Source organism: Corvus brachyrhynchos, unplaced genomic scaffold (assembly GCF_000691975.1).
Source record: "Corvus brachyrhynchos isolate BGI_N302 unplaced genomic scaffold, ASM69197v1 scaffold317, whole genome shotgun sequence".
Classification (NCBI taxonomy): domain Eukaryota; kingdom Metazoa; phylum Chordata; class Aves; order Passeriformes; family Corvidae; genus Corvus; species Corvus brachyrhynchos.
In genome coordinates this window covers 119,929-137,796 of record NW_008239295.1, presented here as the reverse complement: position 1 = coordinate 137,796, position 17,868 = coordinate 119,929, and the positions used below count along the sequence as shown (strand labels likewise).

General features: G+C 42.1%; 1 protein-coding gene across 1 annotated transcript in view; it reads right to left on the bottom strand.

Annotated features, from left to right (window-relative positions):
* Positions 1 to 17,868, bottom strand: part of LOC103619962 (fatty acyl-CoA reductase 1-like) — a 91,574-nt gene that overhangs the window by 15,659 nt on the left and 58,047 nt on the right. Inside the window, exons 3-6 of the mRNA XM_017740584.1 lie at positions 13,566 to 13,741; positions 10,531 to 10,710; positions 5,471 to 5,648; positions 4,303 to 4,347 (exon numbers count right to left, since the gene is read on the bottom strand). Coding sequence (XP_017596073.1) covers positions 4,303 to 4,347; positions 5,471 to 5,648; positions 10,531 to 10,710; positions 13,566 to 13,741 — 579 coding nt within the window. The remainder of the gene's footprint in view (positions 1 to 4,302; positions 4,348 to 5,470; positions 5,649 to 10,530; positions 10,711 to 13,565; positions 13,742 to 17,868) is intronic.

Here is a 17,868-nt window from a genome sequence, read left to right as displayed (position 1 = left end):
GATGTATTCACATTCTGCTCTTTTCCATAGCTTAAGCACAAAGATACAGTCAAAATCAAAGGATGGCCCCTGCCTTGAAGGGCACATCACCCACCAAAAGTCAGTAAAAGGAATCAGTGAAAATACTAACAACCAAAAAGAAGAAATAGGCAAGAACAAAAAATGTTCACCTTGGTTTGGTTGGAAGTGCATTTGTCAGGGGATCAGTCTCCCCAAAATAATATACATTTAACCTGAATGCTTATCAAGGGGTTTCCGTGATGACCAATCAGGCTTTGGAGGTTCCACAGGAGAGACATGGCAACAGCATGGCAGACTGGATCAGAGAGGCCAAGGCAAAATACAGAAATATGGGGGTGAAATGGGGTGAAGGAACTTTACTTGGTGTGTCAGGGATGAGGGCTGAACAGAGCACCAAAGAAACCCCACGTGGCAGAGCCAAGGTTGCAATCAAGTTATTTCTCACATGGGAAACAATGCAGTGAAGCTGACGTAAAAGCTTTCCTCTCAGGGAAAAACCTGAGAGGATAAAAGTGCTGGTGCAGCAAGGAAGGAAAAACACTCCTGTAATTTAGATCTGTGCAAAAGCAGAGGGACAGACTGAGTAAAGGAGCAAAAGAACATCTGCTACAGATCCATCAATATTTAAAAGTTAGGGCAAAGGAAACGTTACAGCTTTTCTTAAATTATTTTCATACAATCTGAAACTCCAATTTCATTTTAAAATAGATTAAGTTTTTCTACAGCAACGAAACAGGAAGTACCTAGCTGTGGAAAACCTCTTGCCTGAAGTCTGAGGAGACAGAAAATGTCATTAAAAAGCATTTAAGACTTGCTATTAACTTGTAAAGCACATGCCATTGGCTAGTGGTCATTGGTGGATTTTAAGGGACACTGTATCTGCTCTTTGGGAGGTGTTTATCTCTTGGGGTCTTTTTGGTTGGCTGTCCTCCTCCATCCTTTCCCCTTCTGCAGTAAGATGTGTTTGCTACACTTCACAGATTGCAAGTAAGGGAATACCACTTCTGACTGATTTAATTTTCAGGAACTAAGACTTCTGAGCAGTCCCATCTCATCCTTGGTGCATCTGGCAGAGGGATCACAGACTCTGACACAGACAACAGTGCAAGATTCCCACATGGCTCACTCAATCCCCCTCAAACCTGCGTCATGCATTAACTTCTGCTGCCATGGTTAGGCTCAGACATTAAAATTTAACTTGCAACATCACTATGATTTTCTGTGGGTTCTCACTACCAGGTTTTTTCCAAGGGGGGAAAAAGAAAATGTCAGAAAGAAACAAAAGAGGCAACCAAGCTCAGCTCTGAATTTTCCACTGCTGTGAACACATGCCCACTAGAGACCACTGTGTGATCAACTATCACATTTTCACAGGTATACTAAAGACCTTTTGGAGGACTTCAAAATGAGGATGTTTGATGGATCTGCTGCAAAATGTATTCAGAGCAGCATGTGATGGTCATACACACATGGATGATTTCAAGATTTCCTATGTTTTGTATTTAACAAAGGCTTCAGGTTTAATTTTTTGTAGGTTACTTATTACATTGAAAATGGTTCAGTGGTACTTTCATCAGGTATGGCTTGGTTTCTATCTATAGATGCTGACATTTTTCTCTTTAGTGAAATAGAAGCTACAGCAAAGTTAAGCCTCCAAAATAATTTCCTGCTCAGAGTCTGATGTTTCTGGACAGCCTTTCAGCTGAGGTGCTTTGGGGCCAATCACTTGTCCAGACCACAAATGAAACCAGTTGTGCCCTACAGCTTCACTGCCTTGCAGGGAGGAAGGTCTTTGCTTGTAATAGGGAACAGTGAGACAAAATGCCTTAATTACACTCCAGCAGAAATGTAATTAATTTCATTTTGTTCCTCAATCAACAAACACAGCTCCCCACAGCAGCTGGAGCAACTGTAGGCAAAAGAAACATAATTAGATCATCAAGAACAACTTGGACTCCCATATTTAATGAATATTTAAAAGAAATGTGTCTATTTATGGAATGAAATGATCAAACACTGCGACTGAAGAAAAAGTCTTTGCAAGGTTTGGAGTCCAAATTCTGCCCAAGTGACATCAAAGATCATCTGAACCAAGTCTGAATCTGGGGGATGTTCTCCCTATAGGATGAGCTTGGTTAGAAGTCCAAAGTGAGTATTTTGGTACAGAGGGACATTTCAAATGCCCAAAACCAAACCACCAAAACCACTTCCCTTTTGCTTTTTCAACACTTAATTAAAGCAAGTAAAGCTACTCATCTAATAATCACAGTTTAAAATACATTTGGCCAGGAGAGCTGGTTGTACTGACATGAAATCAAACTAATGCATCACTCAGATGTTCAAGGGTTCAGTTTCAAACAACTCACCACATTCAAGGACATTAATTTATGTACTTATTAATTCCCCCCCGTCTCCAGAAGAAAAAAGTCTCTTGGGTCCCTAATAACAAACACTTTCCCCTTCTGGAAAACATCCCAAACAACTTTGTCTCTACACCCTGCATCCATTGTCATTGTTTTTTGTCTTTTTCTTGGCTAACTCTCAATGTAGTTACAGACCACATTTCATCACCCAAGAGCTCAGTGTAGATGACATGAATACTGAAAAACCTCAGAGCTTCAATCCTGGACCAAAAAATGCCATCTCTTTTTCAAATCTCAGCGCAAGTCTCATCTTTTATATAAAAAGAGAAGCTACTTCCCACAGTAACCCTAGAATCTCCTAATCTTTGCTTTCCATGGACCTAACTTGGATCTAAAGATACAGGCTGCATCTGCATACAAAACCTGGCCCAAGGTTTCTTGCAAACCAGTTCTGGATAAATTTTGTGACAGACAGCATCAAAAGTTATGATTAAAAAAAATAAACAACAAAACCAAAACCAAAACAAAACAACAAACAAACAAACAAACAACAAGCAAACAACAACAAAAAATTGTGTCATTATAAAAGTTAAAACCTGACACATGAAAATGTAAGGAATGGAAATGCAAAATTAAGGAAATGCAAAACTTTCCTTGATCTTGATACCATCATGAAAGAACCCAGAAACCAGCACAAGATGCTGGGACTAGAGCAGAGAGGCAGTACAAGCTTCTTGAGTCATCACCAAGGAATAGAAGGCTTTTTTTTTTAAGAAACTGTGACATAATTAGAAGTCAATAATTTGTGAACAAATAGTGAATGCCTCTGAAATGTACAGGTGGGGTTCAGATGAAAGCATTATCTGGGATATACACACTACTTGTCCTGTGCATTCCATAACTGTAATGGCTTCTATTTATGCTCTACTTCAGATACAAATAAGCTTTTTTAACAAGACGATATTTGGATTTTATTCTGCTCTCCATGATTGCAGACCACTAATCCTTTTATACACTGCACCAGGCTGATTTCAACATAGTTTTGACAAAATAATGAAGTTGGCCAACTCATACATGAACATAAATATCTGCCCAGAGCTATACAGCATTATGGATCGACAAAGAGACCTAAGGCAGTGATTTTAGTTCAGAAAAAAAAAATACAAGGCAGGAGAAAAGGTATGCAACTTTATTCTTTTCATGTATTAATTGTAATGATTATTTTTACCTTACAGGAAATATTTTATCAAGTTACTATTTATTATTTACACCAGTGTTAGAAAAAAATATAGTGAATTATCCATGTGACTGGCAGAGTCTGAATCAATCACACACATTATTTAGGTGTAGTCTGTACAGGGAGAAATCCTGTACAAAGCAGTGGCAAGTGGAAGCCAGAATCTTTGGTATTGTGGAGGGATAACAAGTTATAGCAGTGGATTTAGAAACAATAAGCACAGAGCCAAATGAAAGGATAAATACTGCTGCCTTGTATTGACAGAGTGGTAACCTGGCCTGAAAAATAAAGTTGTGTTAAAAGATTCAAGCTGTGACACCCATGAATTACCCCCATTTCAAGGATACATCTTCTGCCTTTTCTTTGAAAATTTGGCCAAATGTGTCCAAACCTTTAGTTTGTTTTCAGAGTTTTTAGAAACTGCAATTCACATTTAGTGAACCAGCAACAGGAATACTCTCACAGTGTCCTTTTCTGAGGTCAGCACAAACCGACCATCCTCTGGATCCTACCAGCTGACAGGTGCGTGGCAAGTGTGTGACATCTTTCTCCCAGACTTAGAAAACTCCTGTGGCCCTTTACTGCACACAGTTTCTAAGGGGGGCTGTAGAGTAACATCAGAATTGCTACTCTAGTAACTCACTCTGCTTTAAGGGGAGCTTAAATAGTAACCAGACGTACCGCAATAAATATTCCGCTGGTCCCATTGAAGTTGTCAATCCAACCCTGTAGAAAAGAAGAATCATTAGTGTTCCCTTCAATGATACGTTGCTTACACAGGCTTTGAAATGATGACAGTGGTGTGGTGTACACAAAGAAGGAAGGAAACACCAGTTTAGATGGATGCCAGCCCATCTGGGACAGCTGCCAGGACGCCAGCCAGTACCAGGGGATGCACTGCCTGCAATTTACTCGTCAACAACAGAATCTAAGTTTGTTCTTAGAAACCACTTCTTTCCTATTCCCTGGCCTCAGGGATAAAATCTGGCTTTAAACACCACAGTGCCTCAGTGCTGCCACACTTGCTGAAAACAGCTGGAGTGATATTTACCCTTGACAGACAACATGCAGCTGTCACCGAGAGTGATTTGATCACTCCAACTAATTTCTACAGCAAGAAAGAAAAAAAACCCAAAACCAAACCAAACCACACCACTCCTTTTGAATCCCATCCTACTTCAGGTGAGGGAATCTGCCACTTGTGGGAGCTGGAGTTCAGAGCAGTGATGAGCTGTTTGACCTGGAACAAGTTGTGACACCAAACAGAGCTCTTTCTCTTTCCAAGATGGGGATCTTGGCCCAGAGCCTTGGCTGTATCTCAGCCATCTCTGGCACACTTCAGGCTGCACGAAAGCCAAAGGTGACTTTGTGTTGCCTTTCCAATTTGGCTGCAATATTAGGGCACATTATTCCTACCAGTATATTTAGCTTAATGAATTATCTCACTGCAAAGTACAGCTGCATTTAATTACTGAGTGCCTGACATTTTTACTTTAACCAGAATGCACCAGAGTATGACTGACCCTCAGATCCCATGTTTTGAGCACAGAAACTCCCCTGGTGTGCCTGAATGGACAATCAGGTGCAAGCCCAGCATTTTGCACTGTAACCATCCCAACTCTTGTTATTATTGCTTAAATGTGGTCTTTACACAGGAATTCTTCCTGAAGATGCTGAAGAAGGCTTTCTGTTCTACTCCAGCACAGGTTCTCCACCTCTTCCACACACTTTCCTATGAACTGGACACCAGTTTCTCAAGACACTGCTACAAGGAGGGACAGGCTCCTGACTACCACAGCTCCAACTGCATCCAAAGGCTCTCAGTAGGGAATTGTGTATTCATGCTTACTGGGAAAGGCTCATGCCAGCTGGCTCCCACGATGGATGGCCTGATGATAGCAATGTTCAAGTTTCCTTTCTCTTGCTGAATCAGGTACTCTGACAAGGCTTTGGTGTAGGTGTAAGTGTTGGGCCACTCCCCAAGCAGCTTGGGTGTGATGTCTTGAATGATGGATTCATCCAACCACCTACAAGAAACAAGGAGAACATCATCATCCACTGTGCAGGGAGAGAAAAAGACTCGGACAAAGCAAACCAGTGAGACAGGAATCCTCACCTGAAACAGAGGATAAGCCAGTCAAAGCTATTTAAGGTTTGGATTTATAACAGCTCTGTGGGAGAAGGTTACTTTTGTCTTCGAGGTGCAAAATAAACCCTGGTGAGCTTCATGCTAAAATGCCTGGCTCCAATTCAGGTACCTCTGCAAACTCACTTTAGAGCAATCTCTTGCATGGTTAATGCTTCACTGCAATCTGTTACATAAATATTGCCATGGTCCAGAGCCTGGAATCCCACTAGGCAGTGCTCATCCTCAGCCAACACAGTCCCTGTATACTCCCAAACATGGTCCTGGATATTCTGGGTAACCTTGAGTTAGCAAGTCATGTAACAATACAAAGGTCTCAAAAGCTGGAACAACATCCTACAGGGATATTATTCCAGCAGTGGATTTCCATCATTTACAGTGTTAGATGCTCCTTCTAGCAGGCTTTTCACAAGTTTGTTCACACAGGAAACTGTTGGTGCTTTAAAAAAACCAACCAAAACCAAACCACCAAAAAAACCCCAAAGACCTCTGCCAAGTTGTTTTTTATTTTTAAGGTATTCAAGTACCTAATCCACCAGAAGCAGTTATGCAGATAGCTTTCAAAAAGAAGCCCTTACCCACCATGGAGCTGCAGGAAGGGCCTAAAGCCCAAAGGCTCTTCCCTGGCACAGCAACAGGACCTCACAGGTCCTGCCAGCAGCTCTGTCTGAAGGACAGGAACTGGCTGTGCTTCCAGAGCCCTCGCACACCACTGCCAGTCCCTGACAGGCTCTCAGCAGCCTGGCGTTACACCACGGAATCGAAGATTAGCTCCTATGATCCAATTTGTAATTAAGTCAACAGACTTACAGCTCAGTCTGAACGTGGGGATTCTTCCTGGGGGCACTGCAAGGATACTGCTTCCTGCAGATCCTCACTTCACCCCCTCCCTCTTTCATTTTGACAGGAACTGGCTGTGCTTCCAGAGCCCTCGCACACCACTGCCAGTCCCTGACAGGCTCTCAGCAGCCTGGCGTTACACCACGGAATCGAAGATTAGCTCCTATGATCCAATTTGTAATTAAGTCAACAGACTTACAGCTCAGTCTGAACGTGGGGATTCTTCCTGGGGGCACTGCAAGGATACTGCTTCCTGCAGATCCTCACTTCACCCCCTCCCTGTCTTGCATTTCAGAACAAGGCAGAGGTCAAGGGGAGAGAAATATGATGCTGACTCACACCTGAGGAATTGCTTGATCCTGTCAACCCTGCAAAGACCTGGTGGCTCAGGTGGCACAGCACTTTTCAGATGGCTCTCATTGGGCACAGATGGAAAATTGTTGTGTGAGAAAACACTGATTCACAGGAGAGGGCTGGATGCAGCAAATCTCTCAGTTTTAGAATGCATTAAAAATCTGACAATTTGTAGTATATAGAATTTTTTTCTTTAAATAAAAAAGCCCTATGGAGGCACAAACACCTTCCTTTGCAAGTCTGGTCCAAAGCTGCAGAAACAAGGCAGAAGAAAACATTTAAACATAAAATACGAACTATGCAGAGGTTTCAAGCAGCACATAATATTGACATAATTTGCAAAGCCTGCTTAGGCAGCCATTGAACCTCAGGGTCTCAGCTAAACTGCTGTTGTTTGAATCTGTAGCTAATTACGAGCCTACCAAAAGGAGAGGGTTATTTCTGCAGAGCCTGGAGGAAGACTAAGTTCATTTGGGAACTTGGGTTAAGCTGTGTGCAAGCTTTTTTCCCCTTCTCTTTTGTTTTTTTTTCTTTTCATAATAGGGGATGCAGGTTTGCATTCTCACAAAGCAAAGCCAGGTGTAGAAGTACAGAGGCAATTTCCCCACGCCCTCATCCTTCCAGAGAGGTCTCTGTATTACCTAAGGACCTGTCCCAAGGGTACAGCCTGCCAGGTGATTTGATTGACCAACATTCCCATCAGGGGAGCTGCGCTGACAGTTCAGCAAGGACAACTGCTCTGTGACCTACTTGGAAGATTCTGGAATGCTAACTCACAAAAGCTGCTGCTTCTGCTCACTGCTGCAGTTGCCCCTTCCTAGCGAATGATGCAAATTAAACAATTAATAACTTCTCCATTATATGCACTAAATTACTCTGCTACAGGAAAACACAACTTTTTGTGTTAATGGCTTTGCATTAGTAAGAACCTTTCTTGTAAGCAATGATGAATCTCTATTTTCTGCAGCAACCAAACTGCAGCTTCAGCTGAGGCTTCGCCGTGTGCTGTGTTCCTTACCTCAGCACACCCTTCAAAGCTGATTTCCTTCAGCTTCAGATTAAGGCAAACCATGCTTGATGCAGCAGATTATATGTTTCCCCTATTGGCCTGGCAGCACTTAGAAGTGTGACTTTTGGTTTACACAGCTTAAGCCTCAGGGTTTACTTGCAGGTTAAATATCAGAATACTGAAACAGGAAGATGTAACAGGAGGATAAGAACAGAAAAAGAAACAGCTGGGAGTCCTCCTTGAGATTTCAGGTGAATAAGTAATCATAAGCATATATCAAGTGCATGGCCAAAAGCACTGTTAAATGTTATTGTGTCCAGTTGTTTGATTATCCCTCTTAAAGCATTTGCAGAGCAGCACTTTAAGACAAGGGTTGGTTGTGAACAGAATCATCCACAGCTGGCTGATGCAAAACATAACCTGCATTTCTCCCCATTTTTGAAGGCAGTTTGTATTTCCTTGTCTGCTTCCCCTCCCTCCCCCTTTGAAGGTAAAATTCTGATACCTGTTACCTGTTACTCCCCTCTCTCTGAAACCTTCTGTACCCTGATATCCACACACTATTTCTTTCACTTAGATGGCAAATATTAAAGGTGCATCTCAAGTATCATCCCCTCTGCTGCATTTTCAAGCTATGATACATAAATTCTTAGTGTTTTATATGAAGCAGCTGAAGTAACAACCCCTGAGGTGGCCAGGCCCTTCTCCACACTTCTGATTAGCAATCTGTGACTGTACAGACTGTGCTGCAGTCTTTTTTTCAATTTGAGCCATCAACACTAATTGTTTTCAGAGTTGCAAGTGATGGTAAGCTTTTTGGGACAGTGAAATGGAGTCTTGACAGTGATGAACTCCAAAGGACATTATAAAACTGAGTCAGTGGGCAAAAAGGTGACAGAGCAGCTTCACTTTTAGGGAAAAGCAGTCTATCAGAACGGGTGTTAGAGTTTGCTGAGCTCAGAACTGGCAACTGTAGCTCAGCAAAAGCTCTTGAATCACAGCTGACAGCTCTGAAATCTCCATGTCAGTGAGTAGCAGCAGACAAAAAAAAAAAAAAAAAAAAATCAATGAAATGCTGCACATCATCAGGTACTGAGAATGAGACCAGCGGTGTAATTTGGAAGCTACTTAAATAGAACTTTGAGTGACCACACCTTGAGTACTGCATGAAGTTCTGTCTGACCCCCACACCTCAGGGAGGGAGTAGACTTAAAGAACAGGTAGAGAGGAAGGACAACTAAAATCACCACAAAGACACATCCATCAGCACATGAGGAAACAGTAAAAAGGCTGAGACTCTTCAGGTTTCTGTGAGGGGAACAGAAAAGAGTATCCAGGCTGGTGCAGTTACCCTAAATAGCATCTCCCAGTGACACTCTTGAGGGCAAGATATTGGGCCAGGCAGCCCATTGCGTTAATGCACTAAGACATTTCTCAAGTTTTTATCATGCTCCACTTACTGAATAAATGATAAATGATTGATGACTACTAGCTGGAAGTAAACATATCCAAGAATATGAGCTACTAGAGAAATTCAAACAGAAAATACCAGTTTGTACTAACTTTTCTGGAGTAGTGTTTAGACAGTTAAATTGTTTCTTAAGACAAACTTTTTTTTTTTTTTAAATAAAAAATCAGCAGTTCTCTTAGTGGGCATTAATTGCTTTCATCTTCCATTACCCTAAATCAAGAAGATGAAAGATTTTATACCAGCTCTTTGGGTTAATAGTTCACAGATCAGTTGCTTATATTAACCACTAGCAAATGAATAAAAACACATTAACAGTTGTAGGAAAATTCTCCTAAGGAGAATGTTACCTGAGGCCTTTATCAGCTGATTTTGTTATTCTTTCTAATTACTCTTTGTTTTAGTAAATTCAGTTAACCAAGCTTTCTTTGTTGTTTCATCAGAGCCCTGTATTCCTGTCTGCGTTGAGAGGACATAGCCTCATTCTGTGCCAGGAGAGGTTCAGGTGGAAATCAGAAAGATTTTCTTCACTGAAAAGGTGGTCAGGCATTGGAAGGGGCTGCCCAGGGACATGGTGGAGTCACCAACCCTGTAACTGTTCAAAACCGAACAGGACGTGGCACTCAGTGCTCTGGTTTAGTTGACAAGGTGGTGATCAGTCAAAGTTTGGACTTGGTCATCTTAGAGGTCTTTTCCAACCTAAATGATTCACATCCAACTGTCTAAAAAAGCATGTTTCTTACTCATCCCCATATAACTACAGCTACATACCACAGGATTTCTGAAAGAAGTGGAAACAACATTGGAAAGCTGAAGAGAGGAAAGAAATAAGGCATATGAACAAAATGAGTTCTTCCTAAGGCAGCAGCGGAACTGAGTGTTACAGAAACCAGCAACTCCACTCCTGGCAGAAAATACACTGCTGCAGAACTTAATACTGGACTCTCATGAAATCAGTGTCTTTAAAAGAACACAAACAGCAGTAACAGCAACTCTGAACAGAAATCCCACCCCGTTCTGTGAACAGCTCCCAGGTCTACCACAGGATGAAGGGAAGCCAACACTGGAAGGGGCAATGCAGTTCTTACTTACTCTACTAAATCAAAGAGCTTCTGGGGCTCGGCTGGGGGTGGGTAGATGATCTCCTCGATGCATTTCCGGACGCAGTTTGCATAGGCAGTGGAGATGTGGATGAAGGCCTCGAGGTTCCGCATCTGCCGGGCCAGCTCGAGGAGCCGCTGCGTGCCCATCACGTTCAGCTGCAGGGCATGTCTAAGGAACGCAGAGAAAACAAGCAAAAGGCATTTCACTGGGAAGAATGTATGAAGGCTGAGTCTTAGCCAAACCTCATCATGGAAAGGGAAGGCAGGGAAGGGCAGGGGACATGGTGGAGCAGAAAGTGTCAGTGAAATGCAAGTGTGAAACCAACTTTCAGAGCAATCCTGTTGGATTAACTGTTCTGAACACTGAATGTCTCTCAAATATTTTTACTCATTTTGAAGGGTTACAAGTAACTCTTCAATACCATCTCTAAATGTGACACATTGGCCACCCCTCCCTGGAACATGTATTTCTAACCATTGAGGCACTGTGGTTCCTATGGTACCCACTCAGTGTTCTCTGGAGGGACCACTGCTAAATCAGATGAACACATGGTTTCAGAAAGCGAGAAAGGGTCCTCGGGCCCAGAAAAACAGATTCATAGCCTCAAAGAATGGCCTGGCTTGGAAGGGACCTTAACGATTATCCAGCCATGGACAGGGACACCTTCCACCAAACGAGGTTGCTCAGAACTCCATCCAACCTGGCCTTGGACACTTCCAGGGATGGGGCAGCCACAGCTTCTCTGGGCAACCTGTGCCAGGGCCTCAGGACCCTTACAGTAAGGAATTTCCTCCTAATATTTAATCTAAACCCACTCTCATTCAGTTTGAAGCTATTCATAATCAAAGAAGACACGATTAGAGATAACAGCCTAAATTCCCAAGGAATGGAGACAAGAACTAATAAGCATAAGAGAAAGAATACCCTGGTTAGCAAGGCTGACCTTCAAGCACCCAGCATAGCTAGAAGTTGTCCTAGAGACAATCTGCAACAGATCTCAGCCAGCAGACTCTGTTGCATGCTTTGTACTGTCAAAAAACCACTTTCCTGCACGAAGGGAAAAGGCTCAGGAATATGCAATCTGCTCAGCCCAGGAGTAGAAGCTTTCAAAGACATGTACAATGATAGGAATTATGCCACCAAGCACAGTGTACACTAAAAAACCTTAATTATGTTGAAGAGAAATTGTAAATAGTCCAAAGGAATGAAAACATCAGCTAGAGTAGGATCTGTATCTGCATCACAGTATCTAAACCTAGAGATACTTTTCTCATTACATGCTGCTATTAAAGAATAGCATTTTCTGTAGATTTCTATTTCCTCCTGCCCTTCTAGCAGGATGAATACTTCTACTGAGCTACCCTTCAGACAAGAGTTACCTTTCCATGCACACTTCTGTTTGACTGCATCCCTTCTGAGAAGTGGTGATGAGAACTGTCCTCATAATTTGGGCCTAGCACAGATTTCTGCTGAGTTGCTCAGAGCTCCTTTAGCCTTCAAAGGAAATATCATCTAACCCTGGTGGTTTGTTATTTGTTTTGTCATCCTTTATTTTTTTCTATTTCTATTAAAACAGCATCTATTAATATTTCAGTGTAACACAACTTCTGAGATTTCTGCCCTCCAGAGTTCCATCTGGAGAATTCCCTAAATGTGCTGCATGTTGATGCCAAGAATTCATTTAGTGTCTCCATTGCTGCTTTTCCAGTATCTTCACAGCAATGCTTTTGCCCCTTCCTTATCTATTGGCTTTACATATTCTGTTGTAATCTTTGAGCTTCTGCCATGTTGAAAAAATAATTTTATTTGTGTAATCATCAAGTTGCTGCTCGAAATTCTTAACTAAGCAGCAATATTGTGCTTTCACATTTAACTTGTTAAAACTTTTACCCATCTGATATATTTTATTATTCACTCAGGAATAATTTGATTTGAAGAACTTCTCATATTTTGCCTTCTAATCATCATTTTCCTTGTTCTGTTAGAGAGATTTTGACCGATCACATACAGTCAGTCCTTAAATAGTTTCTACACTGCCTGAAAGCTGATGACCTTTTAAACTTCTTACTAGCTATCCTCCTTATTAAAAATGTGGTTTCCCTTTGATGTTTCATGCCACTGAGACTTATTTTTAAAGTGGGTTCATTTGTGCATTGATTTAAGAACATTTACGGCTACTTATGTATTGGCTCAAGATTACATCAAGAGCTGCTTCCTTTCTGGTGTTTCTCTAATTAGTTGTTCTAAAAAGCAGACATTTACGGTTGACATAGTGGATATCTATTTAGCCTATGAGCAAATAAAGATTGATATCATGAATTGTGTTTTCTACTATCGCAGATTTAATGTTTTTCAAAAGAACTGTGAGGATCTGGCAATGCAGATCATCCACCTTGGTTTGTTGAACTGGACAATCTGCACAGAAGCACTTACAGATCTAATCTTGTTTCAGGGGCTTATTTCTGCTGGTTTTTCTTAATGGGAAAAGCCTGCCTGGACAGGCACTCCCAAGGGAACTCCTTCAGAAACTGAGCACTTATTGTAAACACTTAATTACAGTGAGAGCTGGGTGTTTTAAAGGTTGTGATGGGCTGTTTTCTCAAACCACAGCTCATTTCCTTCTCCAGCTACCCAGTGACAAAGAAAGGCCATTAACACCACCAACTTTAGAGACAGACACAATTTCACTTCAAGCTGTCTCCAGCTCTGCTAAAACATCTCCCTGTTGACCTAAACCACCCTCTTCCCCACCCCAGTTTTAGGTCATACTTAACTCCCTTACAGTATTACAAGCCAATCCTGCAGTTCTTCCCTCTGTTCCCATGGGAATGTGCCAAGACAGTTTGATGTGCACACGCACACGACATTTTCGGGGCACTCCCCCTGCATGTTCAGTGCAGAACCATGTGGAGCATGAACATGGAAGTGGGGAATTAGCACTGCAGACATGCGAGGGGATGCTCTGAGCAGTGCCATGGTGCATCCTGGATCACGCTCAGCAAACACAGGGAAGCAGGACGTACTTGAGGGGTTCGTCAAAGCGAACTGTGGCTGCACAGTGGAAGACAACATTGACCCGGGTCAGAAGCTCTTCCTCGTCTTCAGCACTGATGGCCAGCTTGGGCTGAGTGAGTTCAGCATTAATAGGCTTAATCTTCTCGTGGAAATTAGGGCAATCTTCTCGGACCCTGTCAAAGACCTTGAAGCACAAACAGAGAGAGATCAGGGACAGAATTAGGCTGCTGAGATCGCTTTGATTAGCAGCCAGTCTGATTACATCAATCAATGCAACTGGCACAAAAGAGAATTCCTGACTGGGAGGACACGGGTGACATGATAAAATAGTCCATTCACTTGTTCCCTCCCAGGAGAAACAGAACAAAAATATAGGGGGTAAATGCATTGCTCTGAAGAGATTAATGAATCTTCTCTGCCACCACTCATTTCCTTGGACAGCCATCGAAATTCCTCTATGTCCATATTTCCTGCAACCACTTGCTACTTGACCTTGAGGACTGCCTGTAGGACCAAAACAGGAGCTAAAGAGCAGGAGGGCAGAGTACAGAGCAGGAAAGCCTGTGCAGCATTACACTCAAGCCAGATGGTTCTACAAAGGACTTGCAGAGAGGAGGAGAATTGGACACATTCTTGCTCCTCCTCCTCTTCCTTTGCAGCTCCTTGTCTACTGTCACTCTGCTCCTGTCAGAGGAGTCCAGTGGGGGACCTGCTTTTGGGATGGAAGGATGGGGCATCTCAGTAAGCCCCACTGCTGAAGCTGTTGAGTGCCACCAGCAGTTTTGCTGCACTGAACATGTATGCAGCCGGCTGGCCTCTCAAGCCATCTTTCCAGCCCTTTTTTTCCTACTAATATGAGCCACAGCTCTTTCCAAGACATATTTCTGCACAGCATTATTATATTTGAGCCATTTCAGCTGAATTAATAGAAACTGTTAAGTCCAAAAAAAGGTGACAACACAAAAGGTAGAAAGAATCAATAGACTAGAAAGGCTGTGGGATCTGAAGAGGTATAATCTAGATTCCAAAGGATAATCACACCTCCAAAGTAACAAGTCTAGTGACAGGAACACCTAATACTGGGAGAGATTACTGAGGGATGCAAAGGACACATCACACCACCTTTGGACACCTTTAAGAGCTGTCTAAGCAAGCAGTGACAGAAAAGGCAGGGAACAGCTGAACCTGCCTTGGGGCAGGAGGATGGACCAGCTGATTTTTCAGTAGCTCTGTGTTTTTGGGGTGTTTCCCCTCTGTTGCCTACTCACCCATAACACCGAGTTTGGAAATATCTTTGCTACCATGGCCTCTTGTTTTCCTAGAGATTCTTCTGCCTCTGATGTGCCCAGTGCTTACATACGAGCAGAAATTGTCTGACATAAACTAAACACACTAAGAGACACATGAAAGATTAAATTGATCCCAATAGCAGTATTTTTTTTTTTTTTGGACTAAGGGATTACCATCTTTCTGCTTATCTGACAAGCAGCATATCTAGATAAACCTTGAGGTTCTTAGGGATAAGAGGTGACAAGAGAATCATTAGCCTTCCCCATTATGCACCATACTCTGTACTTATTTTAAATTGCCACACAGCTGCACATCCTTCAGAAACCTGAAATTTTAGCCCAAGTTAGGACAAGACAAAGCCATTTCACTGTTCTCAGCTGCACCTGAGTGCACACATTTTTCATCAGTGTGGCTAGGCCAGAAAACAGATCTGTAGACAGAGAGTTATTCATGGGCAAAGGTGTTGGTGAGAGCTAGCTGGACTGCAGGAACTGAATTCCCAGGCACCAACAGCCTTAATGTCTGCAAAAGCTGTTTTTTTAACAAGATACTACACTGGCTCTCCAAATATGCATCATCTCATGAGGGATCACATGCCAGCAAACCCTGATGAGACACAAAATGGAAAGGTTTCTCAGAGAACCCACATGAGCTATCTTGTGGGATTCTCAGGAATATTAGTTTGTATTTGTTTGTTCTAGTGCAAAGAGAGTGCAAAATGCCACAAAATGGGAGTTATTTTCTACTTGTTTGGTATAAATAATGCAAAGGCAGAGAAAGAATGAATCAGCCCTTTACTTTTCAGTCACGGCTTATAAAGTAAGAGTAGTATTTCTGCAGTGCCAGCCTTGGACACCTAAATTCTTCCTACATCTCCTCCTGACATTCCCTCTGCAGATAATGTCCCCTTCAGCTTCTGTGCCTGCTGCTACCACGTGCCACTCAGCTGCTGCAGTTTTTCATCCCCTCCAATGATTCACTGCATTCCTCTGAAGGATGAAGGCAATTTCTAAATGCAAGCTCACAAGTCAGCACATTGCTTTGGAAACCTTCTGCACCACAGGAACATTCAGTACATTGTCAACATTAAATCAGATAACGGGAGCAGCTGTTTAATCAAAGTCTGCTGCTTCTTTTATGGAAGCTGAAGGTTTCAGACTTGTCAGTGCTTTACAGGGAAATGAAGGAAGATTTAAAGGGAAAACAAATGCAGCTTATTTTATACTGCTTCCTGCAGTTCAAGGAGTACTTAACATAAAGATGATGCTTAGTCTGAAGGTGAACTGTAATTGCATCTCTAAATTCTGATGAACTCACCAAGAATATAAATAATAAATCCCCAGTAACTGGGTGAGGCCTAAGGATTGTTCTGTCTTTTCTTTTTAGAAGCCATCTGCCAATATAAAATACAGTCAGTGCACTGGCCTGATGTTGGAATTACATGAAAACACCGGCCAGGTCAGCAGGGATACAGGCATTGCCACAAAATTACAGTGAAGAGAAAGGAAAGGGCTTTGACTTCAAGTTGTCCAGTATTAATGAAATGGAGGGAAATCAGTAATAACATTACTGAGCATCCTAATGCATTGCAGGGACAGCACTGCTGCCTTTCCCAAACCAACAAATGAATCTAGTAGCTGCTATTCTCATTTTTAACCTCAAAATAGGATCCAAGTTCAGCATGGGCTGTGCTGTCCCTCAACAGAGAGGAGAATTTCTTATTTCTCATTTTATAATCAGGCAATTCCCATTTAGAATACTAGTCAAATCTCTGTGTTTTCACTTTACTCTGTCAAAAATGTGAAAACAGGACATCTGGGATTTCTCCCAACATTCTAGTTGAGTGTGTTTGATGGACACTTTCCCTATTCCTGCCCTCCTAAGCTCTGACCTCCCTTTCCAAAGGACATCTGCAGCTCTTGGTGTTCCCTGCTCTTGCCTTAAAGCACATAATAATTCAGAGAGGTTTCTGCCTACCATCCCTTCAATCAGAAATTTTTCCATGCCACAAAGATACAAAAACCTCAAAGAAAGGGCAAATTGCACATCTATGGAACAGCACAGCTGAAAAATAAAGGAAGCACTGAACAGAGCAAAATGCCAACGGCTTCGCATCTTCCTCAGGCGGCATTTTCAGTGAAGCAAATACAAACTAATGAAAAGCAGAGTGCCTAAGCCATGGTCCACTTTAAAAAAGGAACTTGCACAAGTCTGGTCTTGTAAAAAGCCTTTCAAAGGCCTGGGTAGTCCTTTCTTTCTTGGACAGCACTCCTGGATCTCCCCCTACCCCATCAGGCACTGGTGACCGACCCAGAAAGCATCAAGTTTTTAAGTGTGGCCAAGAAAGGCAACCTTTTTTCCTCAGGTGTGTTTAATAGGTGCCAGGAAATCAGGCTTCTCTAGGAGGATTGTAACTTACAATCTAGGAGGATTGATGTAACTTACATTATAACATGAACATTGCAAGGCACTACTGTATGACAACCTTTAAAATGGAGAAAATCCAGAGAATTCCCACAAAATGGAACTCCTATATGACAAACCAATGAGAACATTAAGGTTGAGGGAGCTCAATCAAAAAAAAAAAAAAAAGAAAGAAAAAAGGTAAAAAGCTTCCACCTCTCAGATAAAGAAATGGAAGGGACTGCTTAGCATGATTCAGGAGATTATAGGCAAGAATTGCTCCCTGCAAAGGAAATACATAATTTATCCTAAGAGAGACACAGGCCAAGGGGTAAAATATTGTGGCAAGAAAAAGGCATTCACTGGCTGTGTGGAACAATTTTAAACCCAGGTGTTTGAAATCCCTCTTCTGAACAGAGCATTGGTGTACAAATGCAGGGGAACAGCCTATATAGAAATACACAAAATAACAACCCCCAGGGTGTGCATCTATCCCTCAGTGATTTCAATGACAGCATCATAAATATACAAGTGATCATCACAAATTTACACTACTGAAGGTACCAAAGTCATGAAAACAACTCTAAAAAAACCACCTGATGTCTGCAGTTTAGTCCT